The sequence below is a fragment of the Dasypus novemcinctus genome, chromosome 27 (genome assembly GCF_030445035.2).
Source record: "Dasypus novemcinctus isolate mDasNov1 chromosome 27, mDasNov1.1.hap2, whole genome shotgun sequence".
NCBI lineage: Eukaryota > Metazoa > Chordata > Mammalia > Cingulata > Dasypodidae > Dasypus > Dasypus novemcinctus.
Window position 1 is genome coordinate 7,679,655 of NC_080699.1, and position 22,091 is coordinate 7,701,745.

The window sequence follows — 22,091 nt, forward strand, 5'->3', positions numbered from 1 at the left end:
TCTCGTATTTTTCTTCTTGTGTCTCTTTTTGCATCATTTTGTTGCATCAGCTTGCTGTGCCTGCCCCTCATGCCAGCTCTTTGTCTTCTTTAGGAGGCAATGGGAACCTCTGTTCCCTGCTTTGTTGTGTCTCTCATTCTATTTTTCTTCTTGCATTATCTCATTGCGTCAGCTTGCCATGCCTGCCCATCGCTCCAGCTTGCCGTCTTCTTCAGGAGGCACCAGGAGCCAAGCCTCCTGTGTGGTAGGTGGGAGCCCAATCGCTTGAGCCACCTCCACTTCCCGTTACTCTAGTTTTTGATATTTCTTTGAAAACTGACAGCGTCGTGAAAGAAAACAGATTCACTTAGCTTTTGTTTCCGTTTGTTCATTTTTGGGTAAGGGAGAATCCAGTTGACTTTGCCTTCGGGGCCTCCTGTCTCCTACAGGAGAGTGAAAGCTGAGGAAAAATTCCTCAAATTCCCATGTGGTGGGTTGAATGGTAGCCCCGCCCCCCAACAAAGATGCATCCACAGCCTAAGCCCTGGAACCATGTGGAAAAGGGGTCTTCCCGGAAGTGATGAGAATCTCCAGGTGAGGTCACCTTGTATCATTCCATGGGCCCTAAACCCAACAAGCAGTGTCTTCTAAGTGACACAAAGGGGCACAGAGAGCAAGGGCAGCCGCCTGAAGATGGAGGAGACGGCGGGCGAAGCAGCCGCAAGCCGAGGAGCGCGGCCTGCAGCAGAGCTGGAAGCGGCGCGGGAGGGCTCCCGAGAGCGTGGCCGCAGCAGGGTCCTGCCAGCACCACGGCTGGGGGCTTGGGGCCTCCAGAACCGTGAAGGAATGTTTTGTAAGCCACCAAGTTTGGAGGGATCTGTTAGGAAGTCACAGCAAACTAATGCACCCAGGAAAAGACTCCGGTCTTTTTCCAAGTTCCCAGGTGGTGGCTCTGCCCCCCTAGGCAAATGGTAAAACGGGGAAGGGCTCAACAAAATAATAAGACAAGAAATAGAGCTGACTTTCTTCTTTCTCATAATTTTGTGCAGGGCAGACAGGATTCTCCTGCGCAGACGCCTTCCGTTTCAGGCCCCGTCGTGGCCAGGTCAGGCCAGGGCGTCTCCAGGTGAGTGTCCAAGAGGGAGCGAGGCACGACCCAGGCCACGAGTCGTCCTCCAGCCCTGGGACGCTGTAAACCCCGGAACACAGACATCCAGCAGGGCCGGGCCCAGAGCACGCGAGCCCGGTCCTCACGGCAGGGAGTCGGGGCACGCGGTGCAGGCCCTAGAAACATTCATCTCTTTGACAACTATTCATTTAGAATTAAAAGCTTAATTCAAGCCACAGGTGTCCAGATGGTAGAAGACTGAGTAAGGTATTTAATTTTCAGACTATCGGATGCTTTGATATTTTTTACTTATAGTACATTTTTAAATTTATGGTAATGAGTCTGTTTACTTCTTGCATGTCTGGCAAGGCTACAGGAGTCCTGCTTTGAGACGTCTGTGGACTTTTTCTGCAATTGTCTGCTCTTATTTTAAAAATCCATATTCTAAATTCCTATCATAAATGTCTTTTTGTATAAAACTTACATCCAAGTATGAAATGACAGTATTGTTAAAGACGGACATTAAATATTTTCAAGTCTGTTTCTAGGAAATTTGTCTAACTTACAGGAAATCAAAGTTTTCATTATACCATTTGTTTCAGAAGACTGGCCTTGATGAAATATAAATGTTTTGGGCATCAGTGGAAATTGAAATACCTCAAGTCTCATTTCCAGCTGTTAAAGGCATTAAATTCTGAAGTGCCACGTAACAGGAATTTGGATTCTTAAATTCAGCTTTTATAGAAAACAAAAACCATGATTATATTAAACGTTTAATACTGGGACCAATTAAGTAAAAAAATAGCTTTTTATATGCTTCAATATTATCACTGTTCCTCATTTCGACTTCTGAAGGCTTTTCCAGTGACGCTTGCTTGTTTGAATCGCAAGTCTGAGTCCTGTGCCCCTCTTACATCATTCCTTGGTTAGGACACAGCCACCAGGAGCTGGAGGACAAGGTTAGTTTGGGCAGATTTCAAAAGACAATAAAGGTTTGTTTTTATTTTCTCCAACCTACTCTCACATCTTCCCCTATGACTTAAAATACGATTTTTCCAAGCTCTTTCCTTATAACAACATTAAAATCCTGTTTCAGAACTGGCATAAGGCTTGTCTTGTCTTTACTCATATGAACACTCGTAGTATAAACACGTCGACAGAAGCAGAGTGTGGGCAGGCTCAGTCCTCTGTCCACCTCCGTGCTGCAGCCGTGGAAGGAGCTGACGTGACCTGCCTTGAAAGCGCAATTCACCTACGCTTAAGAGAGGGCAGTGGGTGTGTATTGGATTCAGTTGTCCTTGTCAGAAAATGAGAGTAATGCTGACTTCATAGGATTCTTCCAAGGATTAAATGAGATCTGTGTCTAATATTTGGCATAATATCAGGCACAGAATAAACACTAATTGTTAGCTACAATTATATACTCATAATTATGTATGTAGATATGTTAAGGTAGAATTCAAATAAGCTGTTTACTCCTGACTATATTTCTTAGTTCTAGACAAATATTATTAATGTACCTTTCAACAAGGTTATGCCAATTTACATTAACACAAAAAGATCAGGTAAGCCTTTTTCCCACTTTCTGTAAAAACACTGAGTTTTGCCCTTTCCTATATATGCTGACTTAATGCACCCAATAATGGGTCTTAATTTTCATGATGATTCATGAGACTCAGTTTCATACATTTATTGACTATTTATATTCCATGAATTGCTGTTTGAATCATTCTAGAGGGATGGCAATTATTTTCTTATTTTTTGTGATGCATGACATATAAGGAATAGAAGCTTTCATTTGTTGAAAATACTAGTTTTTCCTAGTTTTTCTCTTGTCTCCAATTTTGTTTATGGTATTTGAGATACAGATAAATATAAACTCCAAATATTCACTTAATCAAACGAAATCTTTCTGCCTTTGAAGTGATGCTTAGAAAGTCCCTACCCCCAAGAAATTAAAAGAGCTGCCTGGGAAGTGGATGTGGCTCAATGGCTAGAGTGTCCACCTACCATATGGAGGGCCCAGGGTTCGATACCCAGGACCTCCTGACCCATGTGGGAAGCTGGTCCACATGCAGTGCTGTCGCACACAAGGAGTGCTGTGCCACTCAGGGGCACCCCCATGTAAGAGAGCCCCACACGCAAGGAGTGCACCCCACAAGGAGAGCCACCCTGCGTGAAAAAAGCTCAGCCTACCCAGGAGTGGCGCTGCACACACGGAGAGCTGATGCAGCAAGATGACGTGACAGAAAAGAGATGCAGTTTCCCAGTGCCGCCTGACAATGCAAGCGGATGCAGAAGAACACACAGCAAATGGACACAGAGAGCAGACAACTGGGGGGAAAGGGAGAGAAATAAATAAAATAAATCTTTTTTAAAAAAAGAACTGCTTATGTTTGCCTAATGCTAAGTTATTTTGCTTTTTTCATGTATTTATCCAGTCTGAAATAAATTTTGTACAATAAGGTGTTGCTATTTTTTTCAAATTATTAGCCATTTTTTTTAATTGCTGTTTATCAATTTGTCTCTTCCCCCACTGATACAAAACTCTACTTTTCTAATATAATACACGACATATATTTTTATCAGGTTCTGGCATTGCTATTCTATTGATCTATTTTCCTATATCATAGCTGTTTTAATTTTGTAGCTTTATCAAAGTAGGCAGAATTCTAAGATAGTCTGCAAGATTCCTGGTCCCTGGTGAGCACACACATTCTCCCAGTTATCTAATCAAACACTACTCTAGGTACTGCTGTGAATGGGATTTTGCAGATGTAATTAAGGTACCAAACCAGTTCATCTTTAAAAAGGGACATTACTCAAGTGGCCCTGGCCTAATCATGTGAGTCCCCTAAGCGCAGCGAAATTCCTTTCACTGACTGTGGAAGAGGAAGGCAGGAGGTCTCTTCCGGCTGGCTGGAAGACAGCGTCCATCCGTCTTGTGGAACATCCATCAGATGGGGGCTACGTGGCAGGCACGGGGAGCTGACCGCAGTCTGGGGCCACAGCTAGGTGGACGCTGGAGCTCAAGGCCACGTCCCAAGGAAACGAGTCCCACCAACAACAGTGACCTTGGCTGAGGATCCTGAGTACAAAGGAGAATTCAGCCTGGGTGACACCTTGATTTTCAAACCATGTGGAGTCGATACATGAATGTGCCCCAAAATTATTCCTTATACTTATCTTCACAGAAATTATCTTCAGATTGTACGGTTAGCCACTTAGAATGCATGTAGAAATAAGTATAAGCCTCTCTTCCATTTTCCAAAATCTGCATTGCTTTATGTGCTTCAGAGCAAGGGGAATTCCTTGAAAGCACTGTAGACTCCAGTAGAACAAGGTGTAATTCACTCAAAACAAATTTAATTATATAGTGCTAATATGGTTAGTAGTAAAAACATCTGTTGAGTCATGAGTCATGTTTGTTTTACAAAATTCTACAAAATTAAAGGATCCTAAATAAACCCTTGACACCTAGTTGCCATCTGTAATGAAATTTTGGCGACTATGTTTGAAACACTAAGTAAAAAGAGAAGCCATGTAAAATCTTTTATAGTTATCAACAATAACTGTGCAAATTGCATGACAATTTAAAATGGGATTACTTGAAATAAGGATTGTAAGTTCTTCTAATTTTCATGGAAACAGATTTAATCCTGACAGGTACATTGTTTTTGGTCCATGTACCCCACTGAATTCCAGTTGTGATCAATTTTCCAGGGAAGTGATGGATGCCATTCAGGTTTGCCAAGCCACACTGGCTGAACCACCAGCCGGTGTTGTTACTAAAGTGACTGCAGCTCTTCACAGACCGGCCACGGGCCAGGCACGCCGGGCGGCAGCCGTCGTTATCCACGTCCGCCGTGCTGAAGGGCATGGCGTTCTGATTATCCTCCTTCCTCAGGCCCCGGAAGGCGTCACCTAGGTACGATATTTTATTTTAAATATTTTAAATGACTGAATGTAGAGGCCTTTTTCATTATGCTCATTAACTTACCAGCCTACTCTGCAAAAGCGTTGCCTCTAGAAATAAGACTTAAAATATTTATCAGGTTAAAATATTCCTTCCAGATTGCAACATGCCAAAATCTGGTGATGAATTCCGCAATGTGATAAGTATCTTTAAGTGGATAGTTTGATATAAAATCACAATCCAAAGTGGAAGTTTTGGCTGTGTAGACATAATCAGTTCATTTAAGCCAAAAATGATGGTGTAATTCATAGTAAGGTTTTGACAATATTCTTTCATTATTTGTAACAAATATCTCATGACAATGCAAGGTGTTGGTGGGGGGTGGATGTATGGGACCCCTGTATGATGTTATGCATGTTTGCTTTGTAAGTTCACAACTTTTACTATACACTTAATCTTTACGTGTGTTCATATATAGATGATATAAAGATAATAATAATGGGGTGGGTTGGGGGAAAAATACTTTGGTTAGTAGTAAAATATTTTGACAATGCTCTTTAATCATTAAAGATGTTTAACAACATTGCAAGGTGTTGGTGGTGGGGTGAGGTACGAGAGTCCTGTATGATGTCATGTATGTTTGTTTTGTATGCTCACAACTATTACTGTACACTTACTGTTTATGTATGAGTGATAGACTTCAATACATTTTTTTAAAATGATGGTGTAGGGGAGCGGATGTGGCTCAAGCAATTGGGTGCCTGCCTCCCACACAGCAGGTCCCGGTTCAGGTCCTGGTGCCTCCTGAGGAAGACGAGCAGACAGATGGTGGCCCTGGGGAGGGGTTTCACCCCCACTAGCATATCTTATATCACTTCAGATAAAGTGTTATGAAAGAGAGGGAACTTCTATCATTAAGAAATTTAGATTTATAATTGCAAAAATTTTATTTAGGGGCCACCAAATTTATATAAACTATCTAATGCCCTTAAGAAAAATTCAGACACACCACTGAAGTGTGCCTGTCCTTCCTGGCTCTCCACAACTACTAACTGGACAGTGGTTAAAACAATGTCAGCTTTAAAGGGCTTGCACGGGACATCGTGTGGCCGGCGTCCCTGATCCTCACAATAAGCCTCAAAGCATCTTGGCCACGGCAGCCAGTTAACCAAGAGGCAAAGGCAGGAGTCGTGTTTTGTTTTACAGAAGTCTACAAAGCTGGAAGATTCTAATTAAACCCTAGCACCTATAGCTAATGGTATACTTACAGTTAAGTGTGGCTGCTCTGTTTGAATCACTACCTGAAAGAGAAGCTGTGTGAACACTTGTGGAGAAACCCCAGCCCGTGTTTGTTTCATTACGCTGCAGGAGTGTTCGGCATCTCTTGCGCCATGTCCTGGAGCAGCCTGGAGAGCTCCAGGAAAGGTGGTCGCCTGTCCTGCACCTAGCTCTGCCTCTGTGCTTCACGGGAAACAAAAGAGCTGGACTGCCGATTTCATCAGGGAGAAGGTCCTCTTGAACACCCCACAGCTGATGTGGGAAGAGTAGGGTGAGGGCGTGGGGGCATGTGGGACCTCTTATATTTTTAATGTAGCATTTTAAAAAAAATAAAGGTAGGGGGAAAAAAGTTCACTCCAAGAGACACCTTTGTGTGGCATTACCTAAATCATGTGACCATCCCACGGACACTCCTTCCCTGAATAAAATCCAGTCATCAGAAGGATCATGCATCATACGGGCACCTCGCCGGACTGGACTGAGTAATTTATTTTAAAAGCATAATGCATACGGCTTTTTCTTAGGAAACAGCCCCTTGAACCACACCATGGTGTTTTCTGTGACAATGTGGGTGGAGAACATGGTACTTTGTTTCCTCTGAGAACTCAGAGGAATTTCTCTCATTTTAGAATTGGAAATATTTGTGCTTCTCACAGAGCAACTGTATTACTCAAATATTCCATTTCATATTTCTGGTTTTGCTCTGAGCTCAAAGGCAAATTTGTGGCCCTCCACTACCACACACGTGATTCTGGTTTTATCTATGTTTCCTTCTTTACATCCCACTGACTCCTTTTTCTTTAGGTATTTTAATCATATTATGTGATCAACAGTTGAAAGTTACTTAACATTGTAGGGAAAATGCAGAATAGGGCCTAGCAAAACTGGAGACTGCTGTAATAAAATCTTTTGCCGTCTTAAATTGTATCCCCTAATTAGATCCTAATTGTGTTTTAGAGAACTCCCACTTGAACTTTTCCTAACATAGTACGCTCTATATTTAGATAGCTCTTCAGACTTAGAGATGAATCTATGCAAATTGTATATTGTAACTCTCTGAAATTTTCCCTGTGTATAAGATTTGAATTTCGGGAAACGGACTTTGGCCCAGTGGTTAGGGCGTCCGTCTACCACATGGGAGGTCCGCGGTTCAAACCCCGGGCCTCCTTGACCCGTGTGGAGCTGGCCATGCGCAGTGCTGATGCGCGCAAGGAGTGCTGTGCCACGCAAGGGTGTCCCCCGCGTGGGGGAGCCCCACGCGCAAGGAGTGCGCCCGTGAGGAGAGCCGCCCAGCGTGAAAAGAAAGAGCAGCCTGCCCAGGAATGGCGCCGCCCACACTTCCCGTGCCGCTGACGACAACAGAAGCAGACAAAGAAACAAGACGCAGCAAAGAGACACAGAGAACAGACAACCAGGGGAGGGGGGGGATTTAAATAAATAAATAAATCTTTAAAAAAAAAAAAAAAAAAGATTTGAATTTCAAACTTTCACCTAATATCCCCATCCTAAACCCCCACAGATGTCAGAGATTCCAACATACCAGGCAGCGCTCCATGCCCTGTAATTTTCCTCCCCTTCCACTTTGACTCAGTCCACAACCTGTGCCAACCTTCACTGCCAAAAGCCAATCCACCCCTCCAGCTAAGGCTCAATGGTTCTCCACGGAAACGGAGCCAACAGATCCATCTGGAGAACAAGGGACACCTGAGCCCAAACTGACTGACTCAGATTCCCCAGGACTACTTTCCAAAAGCTTCCCAGGTTGTACCTAACGTTAACCCCTTGTTGGAAACTCTCCTTCCATGAAGATTTTCTGTAAGCAGCCAGTTGGAATCATTCTATCCTTCTTCCTAACCCCCGAAGCTCAAACAGAATTCTATGTCTTCAGTTTTGTCTGTCTCCCCCTGTACTCCTCCATCAGTTCGGGAGCTGGGAACATGTCTCATTCATTTTTGTATTTCTAATATTGAATTTACATAAAGAACAAGCACTGCGATCAATAACAATGTAAGAGTCTAATGTAGTATTTCTTAACTTGAGTGCCTTTAACATTTCAGCATCACTACATATACTTAACATCAAGTAGTTTGAAATTTTAACAAGTACGTGCACCAAGGTATAGTGAGCAGAGCACTAAGCTAGTTCTTAACCTGCAAAGTGTGAAGATCAGCTCTAACATTCCTAAATCCTAAATGTCTTCCTCACTGACCCTGAAAATATAAATAATACCTTCCCAGCCTACCTCACAGCCTCTCTATCCAAAAACTCAATTGAGGTTAATATGGCAATTTTTAAGAATAACAAAGCACCTTGTAATGATGAGATGATACAATATTCACAGTAGAGTTTCAAACCTCAAGACTCAGGCACTTATCTCATTCCTTATGTACTGTGTTATCAGTTGTGGGGCATATACCAAAGGAAATGTATTATTTTTATCTTCACCTAATACTGAGTCAATTTATTTGAATCTTCTGGATTATTTTATGGATAAAAAACTTACCAGCATTTCCTGAATATCGTCCCAAATGCATTTTAAAAAATCTTGTTTCATCCTCTAGCCAAAAATTATCATATGATGCGTAAGCGAATGTGTCATCTTCAGATTCCAAAGCCACGTAGAGCATAAAACTTGTATTTTTCTGGTTTACAATATAAAAAATCTTTTTCAGTCCTAGCCAAAATTCTCCTATTAAAAAAAAGATGTTTTGTTTTAGTATATTTTAAAAATTAGAATAGCCCTTTATTATTGCATGTTTGATGTTACTTAGTGTTTCAATAAATCTGAGATGGAGTCTACAAATAATTTGAGGGGATTGGATGGCCCTAGCAGAAATGATCAATTTTTACCTAATTTACCAAAAGGAAATCCAGTCTATTCTACACGAGGCTGGGGATAACCAGACTCTGTGAAATTCAAATGTTTGTTTAAAGATTAATATGGTAAAAAGTCATTTTACCTTAAGGCACAACAATAAAAAGCCAGTTGAAATAATATGGCAGGTAATAAATTGGTGTATACCAGTAAATGTGGCAGGTTAAACCTCCAAATCAGCAAATCCTAAATAACCATTTCCTGAAAATCCTGGGTGGAAATTATTTTTTTCTGTCTTGGAGAATACTTTCTGGACAATATTTTTTGGTTCTATGGAGCTTGTCAATCACCTCGACTGGAAACATCACGTAGCAACACTGAAGTATCCCCAGATTAGAGATCAGTGTTTCCAGGGCCATTCTAGTTCTAGGGTTAATTATTAAACTCCCTAGTTCTGGCTTCATACTTACTGCATGCATGTTTAACCAACAGCCTTCTATCTCCCCTGCCTACCAGGTCATTCCCTAAATGTCACATCCTACACTGAGATATCCCTCTTCCTGCATTCTGAACTGCCTGAAAGAGGTCCAGATCGAGGCGAGGAGTCAGGAGATGGTGTGACTGCATCCAAACTTAAAACTGTAATTCTGCAGGGCTTACAGGGGAATTTTACTTCACATTCACTGATTATTGCAAAGTATCCTGAAAGGGCACAGGAAGAAAGAGGGCAGAGCAAAATAGGGGGGTCCCCAAAGGATCCGTTTAGTCTTTTACACACAGCCTATCATTTTCCAATTTAGGGGTCCCTGCCATCTTTCTCCTCTACCCCAACCTCAAGTTTAAGACAATATATTTTCTTAATCCCAAGTTTATTTTTTAAAAATACACCAAATATAAAGCAATCAGGTTACACAAAGGAAATTTGCTGAAGACTTGCTGTTTAGACTTCACATAATTTCTCCTAGAAATAAGCACAGAGTTAGGAATATGACAATTCAGTCTGTAGAGTTTTGACTTCTCATCAAGAAGAAGTATTCAATGGAAACCAGAGGTAATGCTGAGGAAGTCCAAGGAGATTAATTGCACTCCATAGCATGGCAGTTATTGGGTCTTGTGCATAGTATTTAATTACAATTAATGTCCCTTCTAAAATTATTGGCATCCAGGTTTTTGGCACCAGGACTAACACCATCTCTTATGAATCCATAGGATATCAAAGGTTTGAAAACATCACAATACCTGTTACAATAACAGAACAAAAATTACCAAAATCACCTGCAGAAGTCCCAGCAAGTGTAAAATTCTGCAGGAATCAGAAATTACAGTATTTCTCTTCAGGAAAAGTGGTGCTGCCAGGTGGGAAAAACATAGGCAGATTTTACAATTCATCTGCGGTTTCTATTTTTTTAAATTTTGAGCATACTGAGATTTTATTGATGTTTTTATAAAACATCATTATAAAAATATGTGCTCAGTTCACATGATTTTAATTTTCTCAGCAACGTACCTCATTTTCCATTTCATTTGCTTGTGAAAGAAAACTCAGCATACACCTCGAGAATTTTAAGGTCCATGACACTCTCGCCCATTCAGATTTTTATTCTACAAATAGTTGGTGAGTGCCTACGTGTACCAGAACTTGGCTGGGTGCATAGTATACACCTAATAAATATTCAATTTAGAGTTTTCATTCAAATCACATTTCAACAACTATCTACAAATAAAGATTTCCAGAGCTCAACCAAAAATCTATTTAAGTTAAATAATTTGACATATGACAAGAGTGATTTAACTAATTTTTGATATTCATGAGAACTTGTCCTGTTTCACTACAGATTTGACCATAGAGCCTTAGTCAGTGACATAATCCCCCCAAATGGAAGAAAGTAGAGGAGAAATACTTAAAACTTACCTAAAAGGTCTCCAAATCCATCCAGATAGTCACACCACAACCTTTGGAAGTCAATTATTCCATCAATCCTTTTTTGTATCACAGTCCATCCCCCTCCTCTGTAGTCCATGTCACACATTACCTAGAACAAACACAGCAAAGTCAAAAATAATAGCATACTATTATTTTCTTTCTTCTCTCTTATAGAACTCATAGCTTCATCCTTAACCCTAGAGAAAGAGAAGTCATTTCCACTGAAAGTTTTCAATGAATTGTATGCCATTAACATAACTGGATTTTTAAAAGCCTCTAGAGATAATGCTGCTTATTACAGTACAGACTTGCCATTAATCTAATTACAGTCCCTGTATCAGTCATTTCTAAAAATTGCATGTTTGTCATCCTCTTGGGATGCAGATTTGGTGCAGTGGTTAGGGCGTCCGCCTACCACATGGAGGTCCGCGGTTCAAACCCCGGGCCTCCTTGACCCGTGTGGAGCTGGCCATGCGCAGTGCTGATGCGCGCAAGGAGAGCCCTGCCACGCAGGGTGTCCTCCGCATAGGGGAGCCCCACACGCAAGGAGTGCGCCCCATAAGGAGAGCCACCCAGCGCGAAAGAAAGAACAGCCTGCCCAGGAATGGTGCCGCCCACACGGGGAGCTGACACAACAAGATGACGCAACAAAAAGAAACACAGATTCTCGTGCCACTGACAACAACAGGAGTAGACAAAGAAGACACAGCAAATAGACACAGAGAACAGACAACTGGGACGGGGGAGGGGAGAGAAATAAGTAAATAAATCTTTTTTAAAAATCTATAATTAACAATTAAAAAAAAAAGACTAGCCTCTTATTCCTCATCTAGTTATACATTTTTTTCAGTTTAGTAATAACTGTACCAGTCTGAGGAGACAGTGAAGTATGTATTTCTTTACGAATTAAATGTTCTTTTGCATTAAAACATTGGTTTTTCTTTCCAGTGTCACACATGCCCCGGGCCTGGCGCTGGCTGCCCTCTTCCCCACCAGGCCTGGCAGACTGGCTTCTTCAGTCAGAAACGCAAAAACCAGGCCCGTCTCAGCAGGCCCCGGGGGGCGCGGCATAAAATGCCCCTAGGAGCACCCCACAGTGCCGGGGGAAGGAGGTTACGATAATCCTTCTCCACGTGGAGAGAGAAAAGCAGGATGAGGAGATTAGGGTACCAGTGCTCTCCCACGAGAGGTCCATCATTCATCCCCCTCCGCACAAAATTAAAAGCCTTCCCTCTCCAGCCCGTTAAAGATTTCTGCCTACATAGTTGTAGGCAAAGTAATCTAGCTAAATTTTTTTCTTTCCCACTGAATTTCTAAATTTTTGACCTCTTGTCAGTAGGAATTCAAAAAATAATATTAGTCTAAGAAGATTAACTTGTAGTATCTGCTCAGAAACAAAAAAAAAATTATTGTGTAATAGAGACTATCAACAAGGTATGAGAGCAGTACCACGAACTTCCTTCAACACAAAGAAAAAGTGCCCAGAAAAATTAAAGCTGTATGTAAATGTATCACCCGTCAATAATACATAATTTCTACTAGAAATTTCTGCTGGAAATGCTAGCATTTAACTGCTAGACATAACGAATAATATGGATCAGTTTCTAATCTGCCTCACCCCAGTGAAAGGTTTATTTTTTTCATGACAGTTTTTTTGTATTAGAGAAGTTGTGGGTTTACAGAATAATCATGCATAATGTACAGGATTCCCATATACCACCCCAACAATTTGCATAGTGTGGAATATTTGTTACGACTGATGACAGCACATTTTTTATAATTTTAAGGTTAAAGTTCATGGTTTACTTTAGCGTTCACTGTTTATGTAGTGTCGTTCCAGGGATTATTTTAAATATTTTATTCTGTTACCATTTATACAATCTAACATGTCCCCTTTAATCATATTCAGATATATACTTCAGTGCTGTTAATTGTATTCACAATGTTGTGCTACCATCATCACCATCCATTACCAAAACATTTCCATCATTCAGTGGCAGATGCAGGCCATTGTATATTTTCTCATAACCTACAAAATTGTGCAGGACAAGTGTAAACTATAACGTAAACTGTAGTCCATGGTTAGGAGCAATGCTTCAATATGTGTTCATCAATTGCAACAAATGTACCACACTAATGAAGGATGTTGTTAATGTGGGAAAGTGTGGGAGAGAGAGTGAGGCATATGGGAATCCCTTATATTTTTTATGTAATATTTATGTAATCTAAAGCTTCTTTAAAAATAAAAAAAAATTAATTATATATAAAAAAGGAACCCTCTACATTTTAAGCCTTAACTTCCCATATCCTATCCCCAATCCATCCCCTGGTAACCTGTATTCTAGATTCTGACTCTAAGGGTTTGCTTATTCTCATTATTTCAAATCACTGAGATCATGCAATATCGTCCTTTTGTGTCTGGCTTCTTTCACCCAACACGATGTCTTCAGTGTTCATCCATGTTGTCGCATGTATCAGAACTTCATTCCTTTCTAAAGCTGAATGATATTCCATTGTGTGCATATGCCACATGTTATTCATCCATTCATCAGTTGATGGACACTTGGGTTGCTTCTGTCTTTTGGCAATTGTGAATAATCCCACTATGAGCCTCAGTGTGCAAATACCTGTCTGAGTTCCTCCTTTCAATTGTTGGGGCGATATACCTACAAGTGGGTCATATGGTAGTTCTATACTTAGTCGAAAGATTTATTTTTGCTATTACTTTCTTACGTAAGTACATAAAAGAATCTTCCAAAGAAATTGTAACCATATACAGAAAGAGAAATCAAAAGTAATTTTAATAAGCCCTAAGCCAAAGCACATCTTCAGTCATGATTTTCTAAAGCCATAGGCTAATTAAAGCAAGTAAATATTTATATTGCATGAATCTGTTTACTGTAATGATTACATAATATCCTTCATCAAATAGATTTACTTTAAAGAATGTAACTATGACAGCTCAAATATAAAAGTGAAAGACTCACTACCTCTTTTACTTGTTGGTGATTTGGATATTAGTACATCAGAAAATGAAAATTTTGAAAGTGGAATGTTCTTTAATTTATATTTTAAAAGTTTAAGAAAAAATTAAAAATTAAAAAAATTAAAATCTATTTTATTCCCCATAATAGTGGAGAAACTTACCTCAAATGGATAACTAGATCCCTCTGGGTAGATTATATATAAACCACTTGGTGTTTTGGTCACAGAGCCAATAGTATCTTTAATATCAGTGCAATCTAAACCTAAAAAGTAAAATTAACTATTTAGGATATGTTCAAGTGTACATTTAAGACCTAACTTTTTATTATGGGTGCTATCTAAAATTATTATATTTCCCATTAATGATAAGATGAGTTTAACTTTATGCAAACGAAAAATGATCTCAATTTTACAAATAGGAAGAAAAACAGGAATTAAAGAATTTATGCTATATGGCAGTTTGATATGGTTATGAATTCCAAAAATAGATATCGGATTATGTTTGTAATCTGGTCTGTACCTGGGCATAAGTTATGATTAGGGCTTTGACTGGGCCATGTCATTTGGGCACCAAGGGGTGGGGACTCATCAATAAAAGACATGGCAAAGGACAGAGTTGGGGGTTTTTGATGTTGGAGCTTGATGCTGAAGCCTTAAGCTGGAGCCCCGGGAAGTAAGCACACAGAGGAAAGAGAAGCAAGCCCCAGGAAGAGAGGAAACCTGAGCCCAGGAAGAAGCAAGCCCTGGGAAGAGAGGAACCCTGAACCCAGAGAGAAGGAAGACCCTGGAAGGGAGGAACCCAGGAAGCCTGAACCCTGGCAGATGTCGGCAGCCATCTTGCTCCAACACATGAAAATAGACTTTGGTGAGGGAAGTAGCTTATGCTTTGTGGCCTGGTATCTGTAAGCTCCTACCCCAAATAAATGCCCTTTATAAAAACCAACCAATTTCTGGTATTTTGCATCAGCACCCCTTTGGGTGACTAATACATGCTGCAATAGATCTACATCACTCTTAGTGACTATTATTCTATACTGTTTAAAATTTTCATTTGTGATCAACACTTGCTTGATACATTTTTAAATTATGTATTCTCTTTACCAATAAATAATAAGCTTTCAGGAATTTAGGTTTATCTTAGTGAGCACAAATGTGTAGTATGTAAGGGAAATCTATATAAATGAGGAGGAGAAAACCCAAAGCAATAAATTGATTAACTACTATTGGCACACCCTTAAGTTCTCTATTCCCAAATTCAGAGACTCTGAGTGTTGGAGACTACTATTACCAGTAGCTGAAGGTGGGAAATAGCTTTTTCACCAAGGAGAAACTATGCTTGATGTACAGTCTGCTCTGCTTGTAACAGAATGATAGTACCCAATAATCACCCTCCCAAGCATCCCACTCCCCAGGGGACTGAAAACAGGAATAATGGATATAGATGTTATTATACTTTTTACTACAAGATAGTCTACTCTGTTGTAGCTTTTATAAGTGTAATAAAATAAATTCAACTCTTACAACCTCAATTACCCAAGTCAACAAACACGGGAGAGCCTGGCTTCAGGAGGCGGACCCCAGGTTAGAGCTCTCATTCGACTCCCAGCCAGCAAAGAACCATTACCTGACTTATCTAATCACCTGAAGTCTTCTTTCCTTCCTGTGTAATATTGGAATAATAATAATAGCAATAATATCTACTTCCTCGTATTTGTCAGGCCATTCAAATAGCCCAGCATTATGTAAAACATTTCTAAGAGTGCCCAGTTCACAGTAGATACCCAGAAAATGGTATCTACAAAAAGTGTTTGCTTCCCCTTCATTTCCAGAGGCACAAAAGATTTGTTGCATTTCTTCTGAATTTTTCAGGGACAGTCTTATTATAACTTTATGCAAGAGATGTGATACAAGATCTAATTTGAAGTATCTGCTTTGCCTTTCCCAGCCAAATAAATGTGAACCCATGATTTAGATTTCCTGGGCTTAACGTCCTTATCTGATGATGGCGGTGGTCACAGCAAGCCTTTATATTGCGCTCACTATACACCAGGCACTGATTTAAGAGCTTCTCATGTGTTCACTCGTTGAGTCCTCACACTAGCCCTGTGAGATAGGTACTGTCAGTGAACTAATGAGGAAACAGGTTAAGAAGTGGAGGTCTGGAAATTTGCAGCCAAGCAGTCCGACATCCGAGCCGAAGTTCTTATCTCCCATGTCACACTTCTGACACAGGGCAGGTATGAGAAATAGATGAGACACCATAAAATAATTTAAAAATAAAATAACATGTTATGGTGGTTTGGAGCTCCGTACCCCCAGAAAAACATGTTCTTAAACGTAATCCATTCCTATGGGTGTGAACCCATTGTAGTGACTTTTGATAAGTTTACTTCAGTCAAAGTGCAGCCCAACTCAATCAGGTGGGTCTTACTCTAGTGCTTGAGTTCTTTAGAAGTGGAATGAAATTCAGTCAGAGCGAGAAAAGTCATGAGAAGCAGGAAGTGCAGGTCAACAGTACTGGGAAGGGAAGGCGAGGTTGGGAGAGGCCGCCATATGCATTGCCGCATGAGAGAAAGCTACGAAGGGCCCTGGCAGCCAGCCCCAGGAAGCCAGGATCTGGGAAGGAAGCGCCGCCTGGATGGGCCTTGGTTTGGACTTCTCCTGGCCTCAAAGCTATGAGTCATTAAATTCCCACTGCTGAAGCGAACCCATGGCATGGTATGTGCTCGAGCAACCAAGGAAATGAAAACACACGTGAACGTGCCTGTGTCAGTACTTGACACACAGGAGATGGTCGGTAACTGTTCATTCCCTTAACTCTATAAGGAAAAAGGTCATATACTAGGCCCTGAATAAAGTTTATGCGCTTGGACCTTTTTGCATTAATTCATATTTATAAGGTTTATGGATCATTTTTCTTAGAAGTCCAAGAATCTATGAATTACTACTGTATTTTTATTACAAAAAGTGCTAAATTTCAAGTTCACTTCAGTCTTGTTTCTTTTTTTTTTTTTTGGTCTTCAAAGGTTATGCCCCAATTTGCAACATTTTAAGCATGTCAAAAATATGTTTTATGGATGGGAGGAGCTCTGATTCATTATATCTTTTTTTTTAGGAGGCACTGGGATTGAACCCAGGACTTCATACATGGGAAGCAAGCGCTCAACCACACGGAGCTCGACCCACTCCCATGGTTCATTGTATCTTTAAGTAGCCATGGCTTTCAAACAGCCAGAAAAGTTGCCCAGTTTAGGAAAGGTCACATTGTCTGACGAGTAATCTGCTCAATGGCAGGTGTTACTCCTCCAGTTTGCTAGGTAAGAGTGTGCTGTACTTTTTAAAGAAAACGTTTAAATGCACCAGCCTGTTCTGGAAAATTGTGAGCAATGAAAGACATCTGTGAAGAGGCTGAAATACCAGAGTTCTCACCATGTGACTGAACCGGTCTATGAGGAGAAGGATCCAGCTGTTTTCTAAAAACTTCTGTGGTCAGAAGGAGAACTCGATTCATGAGCTCATTGACCTAAACACACAAACGTACACTTCGGTAAATTTATATTCCAACAAACTTGCTTTTGGCTGAATTCTATGACTGCTATCTCTAAGCCTCTTATCAACCCAGCTCTGAAATTCATAATGATGCCCATTTTTCTAGACAAAGCAGTAACAGCATGGCTAAATATCAGTCTTTGAGAAGAGTAGAATCTCTCTCCCCAGCATTGCCTAGAGCTGCTGTTCCTGCATCTGCCGGCTCTTGAAGCTCTGCTCCTACCTTGGCTGAACCCTCGCTGCAGTTTCTTATCCTGGTCTCGTCCTCCCCGCTCTGCTCTTCCGAATCCTCCTCCTCACCAGCTACCAATCTGATTAAGTCACTTCCCTGCCCAAACATCTGGTGACTCCTTGGTATGGCATGCTTAGTTCCTGCCCACCTCTTCAGTCAGTTTTCCTTACACGCTCTCAACCTCACCAGCCACCCTGCCCGGCACCAACTCCAAGCAGTTCCCACCGTGCATGGCCCTCCTCTCCTTACCCGACGAGACTCTGGCTCCCGCATGACCCAGCTCACAGGCTCGGGAGGCTTCCTTGGATCTCTCTCCCGCTTGGTGTCATCATTCTAACCGTATTCACATTTTAGAAATACAGTTTGTTTGTTTGTTTTGTTTTGTTTTTCTGCTCACATAGACAGTCCACCCCTTAGGGACAGGTCCGTATTTTTATTCCTTTCTGTTTGCCCGAGGCTTGTTCTGGTGCCTCTAACACAGTAGCCACAAACCAGATGTTTGTAACATGAACACATGAAAGAATGAGAATGCTTGTTCCTTCGGCTAACTATACGCCCATACACACATACAGTAACAGCATGATATGAAAATACCTGGTTAGACAAATAATCCAAGGAAGCTTGTTGCTCATCCATCATATTTCTTAGTAGTTTTTTGGTACTTTGTGTGTAGGAAACAATGGAATTTTGCAAATTTCCTTAAACAATAAAAATAGCTGCTAAATATAATAGTAAATAGTATAACATATATACTATATATTGTACAGTATAATATATATAGTATAATAGTATAAAATACTTATATAATATATAAAATAATTACATTAAAATTTAAAAATTACATTAAAATACTGAATTTCACATGGTTTAGGATAAATATATAAGCACAGTAAAATCTCAATTTAAATACTCTAGAATTATATATTCAGGTTAGTATTTGTTTGTTAACTCAGGATTAACTAAGAAAACAATTTTTTCAACTCTTCTTAATGAAAGTTTGCTTCCTAGAAACCCAGAATACTCAAAATCATTTAACCTGTTATAACTGAGAGACAACATTCTGAATATCAATTCTCACTTTATAAGATGAGAGGTACAGAGGTAGAAGGTCTAAGATTCATTGATTCTTACTATAGAAGATGGTAAAAGGCAATGATTCCATACCATGCAAGATACTTTTAAAAATAAATCTTTTTTTATTTTTTTCCTCTGTTAAGTCTATATATTTTTTAAAATAACATACACACACAAAATAAACCTTAATTGATTAAGGTTTCAGTTAATTTGTTTCTGACAACCTTTACTGTACATTTTCCTTTTTTAAAAATGGCTTCTATTTTGAAACAATGTTACTTATATAAAAGGCATAAGAATAACACAAAGAACTTTTTTTCCCTAAATCATTTGAGAGGGGGTTGCCATGATGTCCTGAATATCTCTGTGTGTCTTTCCTACACCAAGCACATTCTATACAAGCATCAAAATCAGGGAAATAAACAGTGACTGCTATTTCTTTCTCAGACTTCATGCAAGTTTCACCAATTATACCAATGATATCCTCTATATCATTGTTACATGCATTACTGCATAGAGGATTTTTTAAAATATTTTATTTTTATGTTCCTTTCACCGTGGTAGTAGAATTACCTTAATAATTCTTGATTTTCAAAAAATTGATCTCACGCAGCTTCCTCTCTCTTTTTTATTTTCAGTGTCTCACTTTCTGTTAGCCTCTTCCCAGGTATAACTGTCTTATTGGCCCTAAAGCTGCCCTCACTGGTTGGAGAAGCCTGAGACACGCGTGTCACACAGTTAGTGCCAACGAAGTGAGCTTTTCCTGCTTCCGACCTAGCAGTTATATAGGATTGGGTCGTCACCTCCTCCTTTCTGATACTATGTCTCATCCCCGCCCCCTCAACACATACAATAGACCATGAAATTTACTGCTATGTTACTAGTCAAATAAATATTGAGACTTCAAATATTTGTTTATTTTTTACAGTTTGCTACCGTAAGTCCATTGTGAATTTGTATAGAACCTGCTGGAGCAGTGGCCCCATATGAAAATATTTTATTCATTGCCAGTATTCCCCCCCTAAAACCAAGGCGAAAGTTCCCACTGGTTCAGATCAGAGTAAGAAAATAGCCCCCGTTATCAGGGTGCTGTGCTACTGTCAGTGGCCTCTGATTTGATCCTTCCCTCTGTGGTCGGTGGATGCCACGTGACATACAGAGAGTGTTTCATTCATTCATTAAGCACCTGCCATGGAACAAACAATGCCTCTGGCCTGGCATGATCAGAAGTAGATAAAAAAGCCCCAGACAAAAGCTGAAGTAAATTGTTCCCATGCTTACCCTAGAAACAATCGATCTTATTCATCTACACTTGTGACTCATTTTAATACTTACTACACATGAAGTGTTTCTCCTCTCGTGTAATTTTAGTTCCAACATCACATGATTCCTCACAGTTTTCTTTATAAGTATCATTACTTCTTCTTTCACCTTTTGTGTTAGGTATATCTTCCACAATGTTAACAGCTGAAGAATCCTTTATATGAAAAAAAAATAGAAATAAGAAAATACATGTGAAAATATTACCTGCTCTAAAAATGGTAAGTAGAAGACTACGAAGGAAAGGTGAGATTTAGGGGCGTACGCAAGAATGATCTTTAGGAAAAAACGTAACACACTGATTTGTCCACACTGCCACAAATAAACCTTAAGGGTAAATTTTGGAAATGAATAATAAACATAAGTTAATTCAACACTTTCACTCTCCCTTTTTAATTCCTGAATTCCAAAAGGATTTATTTAGGGTTACTTCCTAAAACTGTGATTTTTGTTTTTTTGGTTTTTGGTTTTTTGTTTTTTGCTATCTGTAGTCAGCTTCTTACCGCCTTAACCCTCACTTCACTAAGCGCTGAACCACCCCTCTTCCAGGAATCTCGCATTTGAACTTCCTTGAAAAGACACTGCAGAGTTTCCTTGAGATACACACAGCATTTCTAGGCCAAGTGAACTTTCTGACACCAGGTATTAGTAATTGGGGGGAATGAGTAGGCCTGTTGCTTTTGTCAAAGCTCAAGTATTCCCACGTGGAAAGCAAAGTATTTGTAGATTTGAAAGGTATCAGTAAAAAGAGAAACAAAATTTTGCCATGGAATTTTGCTTTGCAAAATCAACAACAGATGTCATTTTAAAAGGCCAACTACAGCTGTCATTCTAAAATATCTGTATTTGTTGGTACATGACTGGTTTCTTCAATATAAAAATATTCTTTGGTAGAAGTTATAAAGATTTAATAACACTGTTTTTAAGAGAAAATAACAACAAGTATTGTCCTGCTTTTACCTGGATAATAAGAAAAAGGTAAAAAACAAATCAAGTTTATAAAGATATTCACCCTAAAAGGATAATTATACTTTGTTCCTTAGATCTATTTTTAACTTCTTGCTCTTTCCCTCTCCCCCTGTAATAATTGACATACTAGATGTTTTCAAACAGTAGGTAAGAGCTCTGTTTTTCAGATTGAGATAAAGTTCTCAAAATTTTAGTAGAGAATTAATCTATTAATAATTCTCTGTCCTAGAATTTGTTCTTGCTTCAACCTTAAAACTTTGAAATGTGGTTCTGATATAGTAATAAGTGCATTTCACAACATTTAGAAATTATAAACCAACATTTAAATATGTAGAGATTCATATTCCCAGCTACTCCTAGTATTGCATATAAAATATTTCAGGTCATTCTGACATTGCTTTGAATAAACTTTGTTTATTTTGTAGGTAGGACTATGTTTGAAGTATGAAAGTTTACAGAAGAGTTTAAGCAGCAAAGCGGTTTTTTTATTACCTAGCGGATATTTCATTATCAAAGTTAATTAAAATTTGCTCGCTAGTTTTTAACCCAGGTCTTTAAATTCTTTAAAATTTTTTCACAGTAATGTGTTGAGTCAACCCTCAGTTAACAATAATATATTTAAGCCAATCTCAGCATTTATAAATATACAATTTAATTGTTTCATAAATTGTATTTGGTAGCATAATAAATATTTTCAAAATTCTAACACACATTTTGAAAATGATCTAAGCATGCTTTCTTAGCTAAAGTAATATTGCTGAAATTCTTACCTTAGAATGATATACACTGTTACTTTGTATAGCTTCTCCACAAATAAAAATACATATATTTAAGAGGAAGAGAGAGGCTTGGGAAAGATGCATCATATTTTTCTTGGAGAAATGAAAACTCTTCTTCGAATATCGGTCTGTTCTCTGTGGAAAGAACTACAGTGCATAGAGT

The 22,091-nt window shown here is 39.5% G+C and overlaps 1 protein-coding gene across 1 annotated transcript; it reads right to left on the bottom strand.

The window, feature by feature from the left end:
* Positions 1-3,970: 3,970 nt before the first annotated feature.
* Positions 3,971-22,091, bottom strand: ANGPTL5 (angiopoietin like 5). The gene is made up of 8 exons (XM_058289193.2): positions 21,920-22,091; positions 20,196-20,337; positions 18,381-18,484; positions 17,435-17,528; positions 14,168-14,268; positions 11,009-11,129; positions 8,785-8,970; positions 3,971-5,011 (listed from the first exon to the last, which is right to left on the bottom strand). The coding sequence occupies exons 1-8, from the start codon at positions 22,013-22,015 to the stop codon at positions 4,692-4,694; spliced, it is 1,164 nt and encodes a 387-aa protein (XP_058145176.1). The 5' UTR covers positions 22,016-22,091; the 3' UTR covers positions 3,971-4,691.

Bases quoted from the DNA above. Each gene is read 5' to 3' on its own strand.
- ANGPTL5 (XM_058289193.2), bottom strand. From the start codon at position 22,015: ATGATGCATCTTTCCCAAGCCTCTCTCTTCCTCTTAAATATATGTATT. The intron at 14,269-17,434 runs GTGAGAACTCTG...TTTACTTTTTAG, and splicing joins TAGACCGGTTCAGTCACATG to GTTTAGATTGCACTGATATT. The intron at 11,130-14,167 runs GTAAGTTTCTCC...TGTTTGTTCTAG, and splicing joins GATCTAGTTATCCATTTGAG to GTAATGTGTGACATGGACTA.